This window comes from Aphelocoma coerulescens, chromosome 3 (assembly GCF_041296385.1).
Source record: "Aphelocoma coerulescens isolate FSJ_1873_10779 chromosome 3, UR_Acoe_1.0, whole genome shotgun sequence".
Lineage (NCBI taxonomy): Eukaryota > Metazoa > Chordata > Aves > Passeriformes > Corvidae > Aphelocoma > Aphelocoma coerulescens.
The window spans coordinates 75,480,511-75,497,586 of record NC_091016.1 but is presented as its reverse complement, the minus strand read 5'-3'; the positions used below and the strand labels follow the sequence as shown (position 1 = coordinate 75,497,586).

General features: G+C 42.2%; 1 protein-coding gene across 2 annotated transcripts in view; it reads left to right on the top strand.

Annotated features, from left to right (window-relative positions):
- DCBLD1 (discoidin, CUB and LCCL domain containing 1) overlaps positions 1–8,108 on the top strand; it is a 47,236-nt gene extending 39,128 nt beyond the window's left edge. The window contains exons 12-15 of one of the 2 annotated variants that reach the window (XM_069010918.1): positions 400–490; positions 1,522–1,571; positions 3,099–3,218; positions 5,709–8,108. In XM_069010918.1, the coding sequence (XP_068867019.1) occupies positions 400–490; positions 1,522–1,571; positions 3,099–3,218; positions 5,709–6,226 (779 nt within the window). In that variant the 3' untranslated portion in view covers positions 6,227–8,108. The remainder of the gene's footprint in view (positions 1–399; positions 491–1,521; positions 1,572–3,098; positions 3,219–5,708) is intronic. The other variant, XM_069010919.1, reaches the window with a different exon arrangement.
- The last annotated feature ends 8,968 nt before the right edge of the window (positions 8,109–17,076 follow it).

Sequence of the window (17,076 nt, the reverse complement as noted above, 5' to 3'; positions counted from 1 at the left end):
TGGAAATCTTTGAACCATTTTGACTGAAATGTTTCAGCCAGTTCAGCATGAGCCAGATACTTGGCATATAAAGGTGCAGTCTCCTTTGGCAGATTTATAAGCAACGGAAAACCGAGTGTGTATGAGTGGCTTTTTAAGTCATCTAGTGTGTAATAAAAAAGAATTGCCCTTTGTAAGGATGCATATAGATGCCAAGTCAAGTGTCACCCTCGAGAAAGTATATTCAACTCTTTTGTTTCAACACTGTTCCACATAGGTACGTGGCTGAGGAGTGGCCTTTTAGTTTTATAGTTGAACATTTCCATGTTCTCTTCAAGAAGCATTCCTGCTGTAGTAAAAATTACCAGCTTCAGAGTAATTTGCCTTTTAAACTTTTATCCCTTTTTTTTTCTCATGCAGGTTTAAAGCTTACAGCTATAATTGTCCCCATCCTCATCGTGCTGTGTCTATTCTTGTTCTCTGGAATTTGTATCTGCGCAGCCCTACGCAAGTAAGATACTGGTTTTTGTTAAAGGAGGCATTTGTGGGTACCTAGATAGCATGTCCAACTCCATGCCCACTTTCCAGAGCCTCTTTACCAGGGAGCTGGGAGTTTATCCTGTTTCTCAGCCTTTCTTTCAAGTAGAAATCATGTTGTGTCTCTGTAAATTGTATTTCTTACTGTATGCCTCTCCTAGTCAGAAAAAAATGAAGGTAAAGCAGGTAAGAACTGTGCACCCAGTCCAATGTAACCAGCTGTTCTCTTCACCCTACATATACCTCAAACACTGAGGTGTAAAGCAGTTGAAGACAGGATACTTTCCACACCAAAGCCAAATAAGAAATTCAGTGAAGGGAAGATTTGAGCTATCTATCTGGACCATTTTCTTTTACTTCCCTCCTGTTGTGTTTCTGTTTCCCAGTCCCTTAAGTTAGAGCACTTAACCTAGCAGGCTGGAAGCAGAGCTGGGCTCCTTGGAGTTGCACACATACACTGGTGTAAGCAGCTAAAACTAAGCTGTTTCATCTCACAAGTCCAAGTACTGGAAGGAGCACTGCTAACTGTGCTTCCTGCTAGATGCCCATTCCTATGAACCTGCACTTGCATGTTGAGCCAGGAAATGCTTCTGTCAGCAGATGGGGATTTGGAAGTATAAGCAATGCTCTGGTGATGCTGCTTCATCACCAGGAATACTCAGCTCTGTCCTGGTTTCCCAGTAAATCTAAAAAATAGCCAAAGAATTCATAAGAGCACACCCAAACATAGCCTGGAGTGACACATATAAACAGAGACACATCAAATTGATGAGTGCCAGCCCCAGAAATCTGAACATCAGCACTCACAACTTGCACATAGATGGAGAAAAAGAAAATGCCAAAGTGCTGGTTTGCATGCGTGATGTTCTAGTAAACAGCAACCTCCAGGAACTCGAAGTGAAGCCTTGTCCTCAGCCACTAAATAAAAGGGCTCTGCTGGAGCTAAGGCATGAAGCTGAAATGCTGTAAGTACTGATGTTTATAAATCCTTTCCTCTCCTCACAGGCGAGAAGCCAAAGGACTTTCGTATGGATTATCCAGTACTCAGAAATCAGGTGAGTGGAGAATCATGCACTTTGTCCTATCCTGTCCTGTCCACTGGGCTAGCAGGAAGGGGTTTATGCAGCTAAGCTTTTAATGCTTGTGAAACAGCATCCACATTTCCTCATTCAAATTCACATCTTCATACAAGGGAAACGGCAAACGATAGTCCCACTTGTGTCATCCTAGCACAGTGCCCTGAGAAACAATATAATTTGGTTTCTATGACAGAAAGGCAATTAACAAAAGATCTATTATACAGAGTGCATAAATTAGCATGTAAGAGTGCTCCCAGGTGCCCTCCTTTTCCTTCCCACCTCCAAAATACCTATTTTGCAGAAAATTGCTGCTTTTCTTTTCTTTTCCCCACAGCAGAGGGGATTGCCTTTCTCCAAGAGAGCAAGGGATAATAATTTTTTATGGCTTTAATATTTTCTTCTCACTGCCCTCCCTGGCTAAAACTGTATTTATAAAGCCTAACAACACTGAACTGTATTGAATGAAGGATTGGCTTGAGCATACTGCTTTAGGAGATGACTGCAAAACCCTGATGCAGTATTTTCTTTGTCTTGCTCAATAACATTTTCTAGATGGGGTTCCCATCAGCTTGGCAGTTGGGGTGTTTTTCCTGGCCAATCAATTCTGTAGAGGAATATCCTTCTGAAACTCAGCTTTCCATAAAAACCCCAAACCACTAAGCATTTCATATGTCTCTTGAAAAGTCTGTTGCAATAGCTCAGCTCCAAAATTTCATCCCTCAGCAGGTGCTGACGTCAGTGAAAGGAATGCTGTTACCCACTGCAGCTTGCCCTCATTAGAAAATTAATTTGTACTTAACATCATATTTGCTAATATGATTTTTCAAGGTCACATCATAATCCTGTCTCACTTGCTAATGAGGACAAATCCCAAGAAATTGGAGATAGCCTCTTACCCAGTCAGTTCATTTGTTGCATGTCTGCTTCATAAATCAAGCTCCTAAGTCCTTGTGAACCAGGCTTGTGGCTTAGAAAGCTGTGAGCCAAACTCACCTCTCCACAGACCTCCTGGCACAGGCTCCAGCAAGTCCCTGACACTGTGGATTTTTTTCTTTTCTGTCTTACAAGGATGTTGTGAGAACAAGTTAATTGATGAGTGCAGGTGCTCTGATACCAACAAAATGGAAGCCACACTAATCTACTGAAGAAAAGAGAAATTTTAAGCATTATTTTTGCCAGATATTCAATGCCAAAACATAAATGACTTAAAGCTGGTATTTTATCAATATACTTTGTTAAGGCATCACTGTAGGCACCTACAGAGTTTGAGCCCTTCTTGCCAAAATATCTTATATAAACTTGGAAATCCCAGTTGATGATTCACTTCTTCCTTCACCCTCCATATTTAGGGGGCTTTTTTTAAACAAACAGCCCATTTTAGTCATATTTTGAACTATTTCAATCTATTGACAGCAATGAGTATACCAAAAATTAAACTTTCTGGTAAGCCTTTTAAGCATTTAACTTGCTGATAAGCCTTCTATTTTTATTTCTTTTTCATAGGTTGTTGGAAACAAATCAAGCAGCCCTTTACCAGACATCAGTCAACTGAATTTACCATCAGCTATAACAATGAGAAGGAGACACCACAAAAGCTGGATCTGGTCACCAGTGACATGGCAGGTAACAGTTGCTCCCCTTCAGATGCATTCCTTTTGCTCTGTGTGCAGAGCTGGTGACAGGGAGAGGGATGGCCCAGCGATGTTACAGGCTTCAGCTCTTATGCAAGCTGGGCCCAGAAATGGATTTATTCATGTTCATCCCAGATGTATAGTGAAGCAGCTAAATATATTAGGCAGGGAAAGACTCACTATTGTGGAATTTTTTTCTTGGAGTTGTTGGAAAAATTTCCTGACTCTGAAATAGTTACAGCTGAAGGTAATGATGGAAGGTACTCAGGCGTGGATGGAGTGCAAGAATGTGCCTAGGATAGGATTGGTTCCTTTTGCTGACTAATTTTTGCGTTTCTATTTAAACACAAATGTCTCTGGGAATGGAACAAAATATGATGCTCCTTGCTGCTGATCAAAGAGAAAAATTACTTAGTCGGTTTATGGTGGGATTTCATGGACAGCTGGAAGTTGTGCTGAGATCCCTGTGCAGCTTTCCTGGTGCCTGAACTATCTGGGAGATGAGGCCTCCTGAAGTGGAAGCAGGTAGATGAGAGAGAAGAACAAAGCCAGCCACAGTGCTCCTCTCCTGTGCTACCTTGGCTCCAGGTCCCTGTTTGGATAGAGAAAATCCCTGCATCAGTACTATTTGCATCCCAAAGGGATGATTTTTTAATGCACCCTCTTAGCACATCTTATCCCCACCTAGTCTAGTCTCTGGTATGGCTAGTGAGACCAGACATTTCATGGGATCAGTGATCAGCACTCTTGAAGAAAGATTAGTTTGCTGCTTCCAGCCTCCAGAACTTAGAAATTCCTTAGAATTTCTTCATTGTGTTTGGCAGAGAAATACATTTAAAAAACAAATGGATGGTTACTGTAATTCCATATGGTGCTGCTCTCAATATCTTTCAAAGACAGTTTCAATCCTTTATAGAAACTTTCAATATAAATATGCAGAGACCTATAAAGCAGTTTTTAGGAAAGAGAATGAATAAAGATTGCTCACAAGTGATGGTTATTTGGTTCCCTGGCCACATCTAGGAAGCCTTTACTCTCTCCACCATCCCCTCCTGCTGTGTTTGTGGGAAGTCTTAACTCTCAGCCTGGCTCAGGCACATTCCCAGCCTTAGCATTTCACCTGCAGTCTCCTTAAAAATAAAAAACATGAAACAAAAATGCGAATGCAACTTAGAAATGTGCCATTTAATAATTTAATTGCAGAAAGCACACAATTTGCATATAGGTTATCATGCTACATGAAATTCCCTCACTTCAGACCCCCAGTTGCCTGCCGGTTCCCAAAGGCAGCTAGGAGGAAGTTGAGATGCTTCATCCTGAGCAAGAGAGATTTCTGGGGATGGCGGCAGCGATGCTGGGGAGAACTGCACCACTTACTTAGTGAAATATCATAACACCTTCACCCTACATGCTGAAGTTTGGGACACAGCCAGAAACTGCCAAAAAGATTCACAGGACATATGGGATCGAATTCGACGCTCATGTCAGATGAACCGCGATGCCAGAACAGAAACCGAGCTAACTTCTTCACGCCTGCATGAAAACACGATACTTTAGCAGTGTCATTTACTAGAGCTGTTCAGGCCACCGTATGTATCTGTAAGAGATTGTCACCAGCGCCAAAGCGAGAAAGTTAGAACGTTCACTTTTCTCATAATAGTATTACTGGTTTTTTCAGAAAACCTTCTAGTTCAGATCTCCTCACATGGCAGCCTGGCATCTACCTTAACTAGAGGTACAAACATGCACTTCTTGAGGCCCTGTTTCCTCCATCTCACTCCTTGCTCCTGCTCAGGCTGTTTGCCTTAGGCCAGCTCTATCCCTGCCATCCCCCTTGACCGGGTGACTGCCCAATTTCTGTGGCAGCACCATTCCCACTTCTCCCCCCAAGCTCATCCCCCCTGGCATGCCCACAGCCGTGCTGAGCTGGCTTAGCACATTTCACACTTCCATTGACTCTCTTGGCTGCCGTTTTGCCTAACTTCATCCTTCTTGTCAGTCAGCTACTGTGAGATGCCTTTTAAATAAAGCCGGCTCGTTAAGAATCCTCTGGGCATTTTAATTATTCCAAAAGTGGAACACTCATTTTGGAGAACTTCTTGCTCGTGGATCTTCATGCAATGTCCTTTGTCCAGTTTGTTGCTAATATTTTGTTGACCTCACTCTTTTTTTAGGGCTTTAAAGTATACTCCAGAAATGTTGATTTATTTGGGAGGGTAGGTGGGGAAAGGGAGGGAGGGAGTAGGAAAAGAGGTGGCAGATTGGAGCTTCTCCATGAAAGAGCTTCTGCCATGTTCTGTAACTCTTACTCTCTGAAGGAGGCTACAGGATTGGTGTTGGGGAAAGGTTTCCTCACATCCCCAATAACCACACATTTGATGCAATAACAGAGTAGTTTTTCAGCATAAAATACCTACCTATGCATAACTATTATATACATAACCAAACTATGCCTTATTGAACATTTCATACTTCTTTTTAGATTATCAGCAGCCTCTCATGATCGGGACTGGGACGGTAACACGTAAAGGATCTACTTTTCGCCCCATGGACACCAAAGAGGAGGGAAGAAGGGGGAGTTCTGAGTTTGAAAATCACTATCACTGCCCTCACAGAGCTAACAGGCATGAATATGCTCTGCCCCTGACCAGCCAAGAGCCCGAGTACGCCACCCCCATCATAGAGCGGCACACAGCAAGAGAAAATAATTTCCCCTCTGAGAACGGCTACAACGTTCCTGTCGCCTCATCTCAGATACATTCCCTTACTGCCAGCAGCTTCTCCACTTCATGTAAGACCGACACCAGGAACGGAGACTATCAGACACCCCAGAGTGTCATAAACTACGACAAACCCAAAGTTAATGGTGTTCTGACCTCCGTGAGCTACAGCACAGACTACCAGAAACCCCAGCAAACTGCTCTCGGGGGCGAGGGTTACTCCACCCCCAGGGACTGCCTAAAGCCCATAAGCCAGACAGCAATGACAGCTCTCTTGTGATTTGCCGAGCAGGAGCGGCGCGGTGCGCAGGAGCGTCACTGCACAGCTTTCTGAAGTGAAAACAGAGTTTGGAGGGACTCTGCTGTGGGAGGCAGAAGGCAAACAAGCCCTGTGTACATAATATTGCTGTCTTGCTGGGTTCTGACATCTGAAGAAAGCATATGCTGTTTATCACTGTTTATAGCAAGAGAGATGTTATCAGTGAAGACTGTACATCTTATTTTCTGTAACTGATCTCAGTGCTCCATTTGCAATGTGTGCAATTTGTACATAGCTTTTATTTAAGGAGAATTTCTTAAGTTTCCTTTTCACCTGGGGGTTTGAAAGGATTGCAGAAATGCCTATTTAAGAAAAACAGTTCTCTTTTTCTGTCTTTATCTTACCTGCTGCTGTACTGGCAGCTGTAAATGGTGTATCTTACGGTTGTGTTGATTCATCTCCTTTGCTGTGATAACTGAAGATAGGGCTGTAGTTCTTACTGGGAGAATAGAAGTTAAACTACTTGCTGCATAATGTGCATGAGACAAGGCAGCTGAGTATTTAAATACTGTGCTCAAACACAACTTCCCAGCTGCTTTTTTAGCAGCAATTCTCACATGCTTGAATTTGATCTAGCATACAAGCTGAGCCCATCTAACTTCCAATTCATGTTAGAAAAAAGGTAGAAAGGCTGAAACTGGTTTTGGGTTCAAGCCATGGTTATCACTCTAGAACAGAAAAAAAACAAACCAAAAAACCAAACGAAACCAAACGACACATCCAACACTAGATAATCTGGGGGAGTTCCTTCAATTTTATTTTACTTAGGAAGTGTGTGTGTAACCAAAATGTGAATTTACAGCTGAGAATTCAAGGCTGTTCAAGCCCTAGCTGATTCTTTTGCTGCTAAACTATAAGGAAATTTGTTCCTTGGCACAAAGCAGCATACTTCCTGAACTCTTCATTTCTCTACTAGGTATTTTTCTGTCTTACAAATTCAGTGTAACATTTCTGTTAGAAGTATTTCAACTAAGTAAAACGCAGTGTGTATATGGGTTACTGTTGCAGTTAATTTTGCAAGACAGCAGATCAGCACTGTTGTTTTCTAATAGTTTTTCTTTTGCAGCTAATGTTTCCCTTAGTTCTGTTTTCGGACAAACTTGAAAAAGCTTGGGATTGGGTGCAATGTATCGCACAGCAGCTGGCTCCTCTTTCAGCAGAGGCAGCTTTGGAGCAGAACAGCTTCTGGTCGTGACTGGGACGGTCCACTGCCCTTCTACCTCCAGTGCTTGGGGCATTTCTTTGAATTTGAAAGCTTGTCCCAAAATGCCAAGAAGCTATATACTTCTGTGATGAAAGAATGGTGCTATAGTTAAAGCACAAGGTTGGGAAACGAGACCAGTAAAACCTGAGCTCTGGGAAAGTCGCTCTTTGAAGGCCCTCCATTTTTTTCCTTGTATATAAACAAGGGATAATTCGCAAAGGATGCAACGAAGATGGATCAGTCTGTTCAGAGTGCTTTCAGATCTCTGGGTGCAAAGTGCTGTCAGAGGACAGACTGCAGTGGTACTGCTCACAAATACTGCTCACTCCAGCCATACCCGAACTTAAGGCAAGCTCTGAGTGGGTTCTTTGCATACCCTTGTTTTGCGGCCTCAGGTGGTGCCATTCCCCAGCGCTGCCGCACCATGCATGCGATTACCGTGCAAAGAAGAAAGAGTCAAGGTAACCTCGTAGCCTTCCTGTGTTTGCTGTCAATACAGTTTCTGTGAAATGTCTAAAACACCTCAGGTCCTGAAGTGAAACAGCAGCAGCCTGTTTGTTAGACCGAGATGGGCGGTGTTGTTTACCTTCTGTTGTTTACATGTCTGTGTAAATAAAGAACACTGGTATTTGTAAATCAGCCACACAGGCCTGCCACTTCACTCGGTGACTCGATCATCACTGCACGCCCACTCTCGCCACATACCCTGCAGGGTGAGAAGGAAGCGTTCCTAACGCCCTGCAAAAGTGCCAGTTGCGCTGCTGCAATTCATGGCCCCAGTGTGACAGGCTAAAAAAAGATCTCTCAGTGCCCCATTTAGCCCAGATTTTCTGTCCATAAGCTCCAGAGAAGAACCCACGAACAAACTCCTGTGCCAAACCCTGCTGCTGGATGTATATGATTGAGGAAAGCATGAGGATGCCCTCCTGATGAGCCTGAAACCAATCCTCTGCCCACACAACTAATTAGCCTGACTTGTCACTTGACAAACAAGTCAGTAATCAGGCCTACTCCCCATCTAATGAGGCAGCTAAATAACACAGCAATGCAAGGGGACCAGGCAGCAGATGACACTACTTGTATTATAATGAACTTTTTGCATACTTCTGCCACATGCTTGGCACATCTGCAGCATGGTACAAGTGTCAAAGGCTTCTTGGCAGCATCTGCCCATTTCTGCTGTCATTCAAACCCATCTTAACACAGCTGATTTATCCTAATGGAAAGTCTGGTCTCAATTTGCACCTTGCCTTCACCCCCACGCCCCTCAAAAAAACAACCCAACAAACCTGCAAAGGTGGCTTAAAATATATCCACGATCATCTTGAGCCTCCCTTCACAGTGCCTTGGTGCTGACAGGGACTGAGGCAGCACATCTCCTGGTCACTGCCACGGTGCTTCATGGTTCACATCTTAGTGACTGCTGAGCGTGGTTAACACTAAAAGCTTCGAACCTCTCCACCTTGGCCTAGCAGCAGATAGGCAAGGGAACTTCCTACCCTACGTCTCTGTATCCTAATGTGGTAGAAATGAAAGAGGAATTGGTGTAGGAATGAAAGAGGATTGCCTGAATCTTACCAGTGCTAGTGCTCATCCTCATGTCCATCCTCTGAATGGCTTTTTACATTGATACATCAAACTCCAGCTTGTCTACATCAGCCTGTCCTCACTGACAAAGCCAGATGCAGGTTTAAACACCAGCAGCCTTATAAAACATCACAGGTTTAAAAACATTTGTTCCACAGTGAAGGTTAGAGTATGCACCATTTTGGGTTATTTCTACACTCAGAAGGCCTGTTAGCTCTGGATCTCTCTCCAGCATGTCGAGAGATTGTATGAGAGCAGTCTGATCCTCTGGTTAATGGAGACTTTCAGTGGTGTTTTGGTCCCAAACTTCTTCCTTGAGCAGGCACTCCCAGTGGTTTGGAACAGTAAAGCCAAGTCAGAGTCCACAGGTAAGTTAAAAATTAACTGCTCCTGGAACTAAGGACCTGCCTGTCCCACTGCTATTGACAGCAAGTCTGACTTTGCTGGGAACAGGGGCAGCACTGTAACTGCCTATGTCTGACCAAGGGAATGGAAGGAGGTGGCTCTTGAGGTAAGAAAGTGTAAAAAAAATGGTGTCAGCTACCTACAACTGAAACCAAAAAATGACAGCATGCATTTCCAGCTGGTGCCTTATATTTAAAACACAAATTTTAAAAAGCAACTACAACAAAGGTTCCAAAAATACCACAGGAAAAACACAAATTTTCTTTGCTCTCACCTCCTTAGACTGGCAAGTAGATAGCAAGTTCTTATTTCTTTTATCAAGTACCTTTCTAATGCTCAATACAAAATCATTTTTTCCTATCAATTGTAATTCTAGAGTATTTCTTTTAGCTGATAAGCATCAGATATTAAACCCTACCCTAGTACCTACCATGATCTTTACATCCAACAGGCAATAAATTAAAATTAGCCCTAGACTGGAATTAGGATTTCCTGGCTCAGGGTGTGTCCTGCTTAGAGCATCACCTGCTCTCCTTTTATCGTCTTTCTCTGGATCAACGGCCTGGCCTCACCTCCCTCTCCAGACACCAGCCACAGAATGGGTTCAACCAGCTTAGTAGCCCACTAATTTCAGCAGTCTGCAGAGATGGGGGCAGGCAGGGAAAGCCCTGAGGCCGATCTGCACCCCTGGCATCTGAGAGTATTGTGAGCACTGAGCTAAAACGGCAGCAGTCACAGCAGTGTCTCTCAACACCTGTGTGTAAATGACAGATCCCTCCCTGCCTCCTTATTTTAAAAAAACAAAAGAGGTTGGATTCCAATCATTAGAAGCAGCTTGTGAATCCCGTGGCTGGCCTGCATTATTGGCATGGCTAAAACCTGGGAAGATTAAGTTTTTAATACAGACATCCTTCAGATTTTTCCCACTGACTGCCAAAGAACTGGCAATTCTTCACTCCATGGACAGATTTTAGTGGCACCCTATCTGAGGCACAAAATATTCCCTACACAGGATGTGAATATCAGGCTATAGGTCCCATTACAGGAGCAGATGCCTAACTGTGCTTACCTGTTTGGTGGATCACTATGATTAAAACAAAAAGTGAAAAAATGAAGAGAGTTCTAAGAAGGGAGTCTGTGGTCTCACAGCAGTCCTGCAGGATCAGATGCCCACTGAAACGTAAACTTGTAGAAAAACCCATCTGTATTCTTCTGCCCACCCTCTCTCCAAAACCAGGTTAGCTTTGCTCAGCAAGTGGGAATCTTAAAGGCTCCTCAGCCTGTAATCAGGCCAGACCCAAGGAATGACAAGGTTATGTTGTTGCATTCCTTTTTCCTTATTATTTTCCATAATAAAAATTGTGTACTGACCTTTTCTTTTCAATGTCAGCTATGATGTAATTTTGAACTGACCTCCAACCTCCACTGTGACTAGCACAGTGTAAAAGCAGAATTTACCATTTCATTTGAAACTCATCAGTGTTGTTGATACCTACACTGAAAATTACCCTGCCATAGCTGTGTGGGGTTAACAAGACTAACATTGCAATGCCCGTCATTTATTGAAGACAGAGTGAGTTTCACAGAACATACTTATTTAAAAGGAAGGTGCCATTTCTGCACAATCAGTTTCAAACTTAAAATAGAAACCTCTCCTGAGGGCTTCCTTTTTTTGAAGCCCCCCTGCTCCCCCCGGTACAGTCCTACAATCCATTAAGGACGCGCGACAAGGAGTCAGATAAAATATTTCTAAACTAGATAAAGACAAGAGGGAAGACATCCGTAGTTGGAGAAAACTCACGCTACCAGTGATAAGGAGGATGCCTCACATCTGACTTTCTGTGCTATCTCATTGTATAGTCTCAACATGAGAATTTGGAGACTTTTGCATTCAAACTTCACCGATTTGTTTAGGCTTCGCCTCACATTAAGTGGCTATTAAATCCTGAAAAACCTTTGCCATTTACAGTAGGCAAAGGTTATTCAGTAACCTCTTGTCCTGGCCTGAGTTAATTCATTACTTACTCAGACACTCACAACACAGCTACTGCTCTGCCATGTGACATCCAAGAGATTACCATCCTGTTTATTTTTGTACAGTCACAAGTATAAAAAAGAGAAATCCAGGAAGGAGACAACTTAATCGAGTTAAAGCACAACATAATTTTTCACCATAGCAAAATATATCAGTCAACAAATACGACATAGTAGTGTTACTAAGGCTTTTGTGCCCTGAATAATCACCCTGAACAGACCTCAAGAATCCATAATTTTGACTAGACACAAAATTTTTAACAGACTTTACAGGAAAAGCTCCCTTCATGCATTAATAATCTGCATTATTGGCTAACCCGAAGAGGAACCTGAATACTCAGCATTTCCTCCTACAAAATCTGAGCTACCAAAAAGAGTGAGAAAACTTACAAACATAACAAATTATTCAAAGCTGGTAACATTCTCTCAGCCAGATCAGATGACAACAGACAATAATAGACTTTAAAAACACATGTATGTTGCCTACTAGAAGGCAGGCAAAAAGGTAGGGAGGGAGCCAAAATTCTAGGCTTAAAAGTAACACCAAGAACAATTTAAAACAAACAGTAGAGAAACACACAGCAATGGCTGATGCCTGCCCCACGACAGGGAGCTTATCAGGAGACATCCTCCATAAGGAGTGGCAGATAGCAGAGAAGATGGCGATGCCTGCCATAAAGCAAGGGGAGAAAAGACTCAGAAAGACAGTAATAGTACCCACCACCCCACCTTTGGTCTGAATGACTTAACCCCCTGAGCATTTACTAGAGACCAGTCTTTACAAATGTGTTTTGTGCATCTTAATTTCTCTGGCCCAGGCACACACCATTTCACAGATGGGCGAACTGAGATAAACAGATATGCTGCCACCTGTCCAGAGCTGTAGCAACAAATCAAACCTATCTGAAAATGTAAAGGCCTCTGAAAACACCAACCACAAACCTGTGAAAAGTCCTCTGTCACGGGGGGAAAGACAGGGGCGATAAAGACTAAGACGAGCTAGCAGACCTCACTTGAAGAGGCAGCTTTTCTTCACATCTATGGCTAAGCTTTTTATCCTTAAGTGACACCATCTGTTCTGACAGACAGTTTTATAAAATTTGAATAAGGTGACCTGGATAAAGCATGCCTGTTATATGGAAATGCTGGTGTCATACGTGGATGTGCAAAGGTTGTGGATGGTTCATGCACCTTCTCTTCCATACTTATCCAAGTGCTTCCAGCATCTCATCAAAAAAGGCACAAGCCTTTTTTGACATGCCACAAGACAAAGAGAGCCATGCTTTTACTAACAATGCTGCAGTAAGTTCTCTACTATCATATAAAGGCCTTGCAGATGGCATTCACACTCCTTTAAGGTATGTATTTCATGTATATAGGTAACTTTTTAACATATGAAGTCATGGTCCATCCTCCCCCCTTAACAGTACAATCACATCACTGTACAAGGACCAGCACCAAGGACATAAATATGTCTCTGAACATTCTACTGATCACCTAGTTGATGACAAAAAACAAGGTCTGGAGACTGGACTATCATTTGGTGGTCACTGGAAACAAGTACCAATAAAGATGATGGTGGGTCAATGTGAACTGACCTTCCTCCTTCTCCAACCAAGAGGATTCTGTCTGAAACTGGACTAGAGCAAAATGCAATTGTCATCTCCTTTTTTTTCCCACTTCTCCTCACCAGTTTGACATGACCATGGGCAGTCTCTGTTCCAGCAAATATTCCAGGACAAGGCTGGTTCTGTATCATGATTGAAGGGCACTGGCAAAATGCAAGCAGGAGTATTTATGAACCTACCTGGTATCTCACTTCATGTTTTATCAGTGCATTTGGTCCCTTCTTTTGGAAAGCCTTAACCCATCCACAAACAAGAGATAAATTTCACTCCATGTCTCTGAGCTTGTAAGAGAGCAGAGCACTCATTTTTTTAAGTAATGGATGGGGATAATCAAGTGGTTTTTAGCAAGTCATGAATGCAGAGCTATATGAAATTACACATGTCTGTGTTTATGAGTGTTTGGACATATGCTTCGCTGATATGTAGAGAGCACAATTTTTAACTGTAAGATGTGCCATCTGCAAACTAGTTGCTACAGGATGTCAATTAGACTGGATGTTAATTATTTTAAGATTACATGTTACTAGAAATAGTCCTAATGAATAAAGTTGTTCTATACTTTTAAATTAAAAACTCCAACCAACCAACCAAACCACAAAAAAACGAACAACCGACCCACAAAATAACAGGTTCCGTTTCTCAAAGCTCGTTAATGCTGAAGATTGGAAGGAAGCTGCTGCCCCCTCTTGGCACTACATACAAATGCAAATACTTTGCACCAAAAAAAGAGGATTCTGGTCACAAATTCCAATTACTGAGTAATAGACAAGTTTGGGTGTGGAAAACAGCATAAAACTGACACAGCCCCAAGTACACTTGCCTACTTACCCAGACCACTCAAGACAACCCCATTAACTTAGTAAGTGGGGGTCATAATACATAGAATTGCCATGTCTTTCATTTTAAAATAAAAGTTAGTAATATGCGACCTGGATTTAAAAATAACACTTCAATTAACACTAAAAGGAGCACCCTAATTCTGCTGGCTTTCCGAATTGTCTTATAACACCCCACATCTCTCACGAATTAGAACACCTAAACTGCCACACTGGATAAAAAAGGAATATCAAATAAACAGAAAAGCCTGAAGTAGCACTCAATTGACAGCTATAAAGAAATTCACATTTATCATATATAAAGTCAATTTCTCAGTTCCAAGCCCAAGCCTGCCACCCACAGAAGCTGAGGGTACACACGGCGGGGTTTAAATCGTAGCATGCATGGGGAATCCCTTCTCACAGAACCACAGACAACATGCAAATTATAAATTAAACCAAGAGGAACTAGTGCATTTATGAACATAACTCAAAGGCTTCACTTCTACCAGAGGATCAGCATGGGCAACCTACAGCAACCTTCTTCCCCTACCTTTAGTTGAAGAAGAGTCAACAGTGGCAAACTCTCTATAGGTTGTTCCAGCAGGGATTGAACAGGGACACCCCAGTTCTTATTGGAAGGGGAAGCAATCAAATCAAGGACATTTCCAGCAGTGTAAGCCCAGTGGGCCAAATATGTAACTATTCCAGTTCAGCAGCATGACTGCTAATGCTTCCGTTCCCCTAAAGAAATGGATGACAGACAGAAACACTGGGACAACAGCAAGTAAAGTAACATTAGAAAAAAATATTTTCATGGGAATCTGACTTATTTCATTTGACAAAAGTAACATCTATGCAAATATTTAGAGAGTTCATAGGTAAATTAAGATTAATCAACAGGATTTACAGAGATTTAGTGATATATCTGAAGACTTGCAGTTTTAACAGGGAAGTTACCCAGCAACTGTTTTCCAAGCACCCCTGACTTCCAGCACTACAGGCAATCAAAACATATCTGTGAATGCCTGTACTTTCCCTTTACTTGTACTTACATTTTCCTAACCTCCTGATTGAGCCCCAGCCATTGAAAACCAGGCAGCAGGGAGCTGATGGCCCCACAACTGAGGGAGAGGAAGCTGGGGGACCGGCTACGGCTGCACTGCTTTTGCATTTCAAAAAGGAAATATGGAAAAATAAGTGCCAAAAACGCTGTAGGAAATTGTGACACTATCTGCAGTAGAAAGTTACAAAGAAAATTACAAAGAAAAACTGTAACCAGTTCTCCTGGGAACAATAGATGGACTACTAACATACCTCCCACCGGGGACTGGAAGAGCATACTCCTGCAGAGCCTTCTAAACATTGGCAGTTCCAGTGCTTACCTAGGTACAGCTGGGAAACACAAGTCTCAGCATAGAAGGCAAAAGGCTGACAAAGAGACACCAAATAATTTTGACAGCTGATTGAATCAAACACTTGTATGGAGTGTGGAAAATTTACCCAAGTGGCTTAAAATTTTCACCTAGGAATTTAAAATCCTTGAAAACTACTACTTGGCCTTTTTCAAACTTTTGGCTTAGAAGCATCACGTCCTGCATAGGAGTGGGCATCAGGAGCAGATTCCAAAGCAGGTCTGTAAGGAAGGGAACACCAGGCAGAGTAGCTGAGACAAGGCTACTCTGAAGCATTAAAAGCAACAGCTGCCTCCACAAGGAAAGAAAATCCCAAGAAATTTGAGTATTTATCTTTCAAAGTCAGCAAGTTTTCCACTTCTCAACTCCCCGGTTCCCTTCCAACTGTGAAACTTCCAAAGAATTGGGAATTGCATCATGTTGGAAAAGACACACTGGACAAGGTGACAGTATTTTCCAATTACCACAGTATAAGTTCAAGCTTATAAAGGCAAGCTTGAAATATGTTAGGCCATTTTCTTTTCAGGCCATTGAGCTGAGGTTTAACCAGCAAAACCAGACTTCTTACACATATCCTAAGTCAGGACGCATTTCTCTTCTGTCACATGTGGGTCTCTGGAAACAAAACTGCAGAGGACTATTCAGTGAGCTCAGTCACTGGGAGCAGCCTCTGAGCTCCTTCAGCAGGACACTGGGACACAAAGAAATTTTAAATTATCTTCTTTGACCTCAGGTGACACAAAGAAGTAATTTTGTTTCTCCTCTTTCTATCATCTTCATTCATAGCTGCCTCTATTCCTCTGCTTGTTTTACAACAACTCAAGCAAGATCTCTCCTTTCCCCTCTTCCTTCCATCTGCTGAAGTCACCCATATCTAAACCCTCCTAAAAATTTTGGAGCTAAAAAATAAGTAGTTAACAGTTCCAGCCTTCACCAATTGTACATTCTACATCTTTTCATCCAACATGACTCAGCTGTGTCTATTGAGACAGTTCCTACGCTCACAGTTTACTGCCCTCTGCTTACACACTCCCAATAAATCCTTAAGCACTACCATAATTATACTACTACCAGTTACCACACCACTGCCTTTCACTTGAGCTCTCTGCTCATTCAGAGAAACGTATAGGTGAGAGATGATTTCTTCTAAAATACAATTTAAAACACAAAACAGATGCTCAATCTGAACAAAAAGACTTTAATTTCAGGACTAAAAGTTTTAACTTATAAAGGCAAGTGTTTTGTAACTTCAGTGGAAAAGTAAGAGTATTTCAGAATGCATGGAAAACAAACACCAACCAAAAAAAAAAAAAAGAGAGATAATGGGCAGTTTCCCCAATTTTACCCAAATGACTTAACCCTTTGACAGGTCTGGGTCCTTATAGCTCTTCCTAGTCAACGGCTTCAGAATATTTACGGTATTATTATACAGTCAGACACTGCAAATTTTTTTTTTTTTTGGAACTGAAAAACATTCAGCAGGAAATGCATCTCAATGAAATTTGAGACATATTCTGTAACTGTGTCTTTCAAAAAATGTAATTTGCTCTTAACCATTGCTGGCCAAGACTGGATTAGAGTCAAACTTCACATTATACTGGTTTGGTTTCCCCCGTATTATTTCCTTTTTGGCCAGGGTGGACTACACGCTTAACAAAGGACACACACAGGGTTGGGTCTCTTCTACATATAAAAACAGAAGAAAATTAAATACAACTCTGAA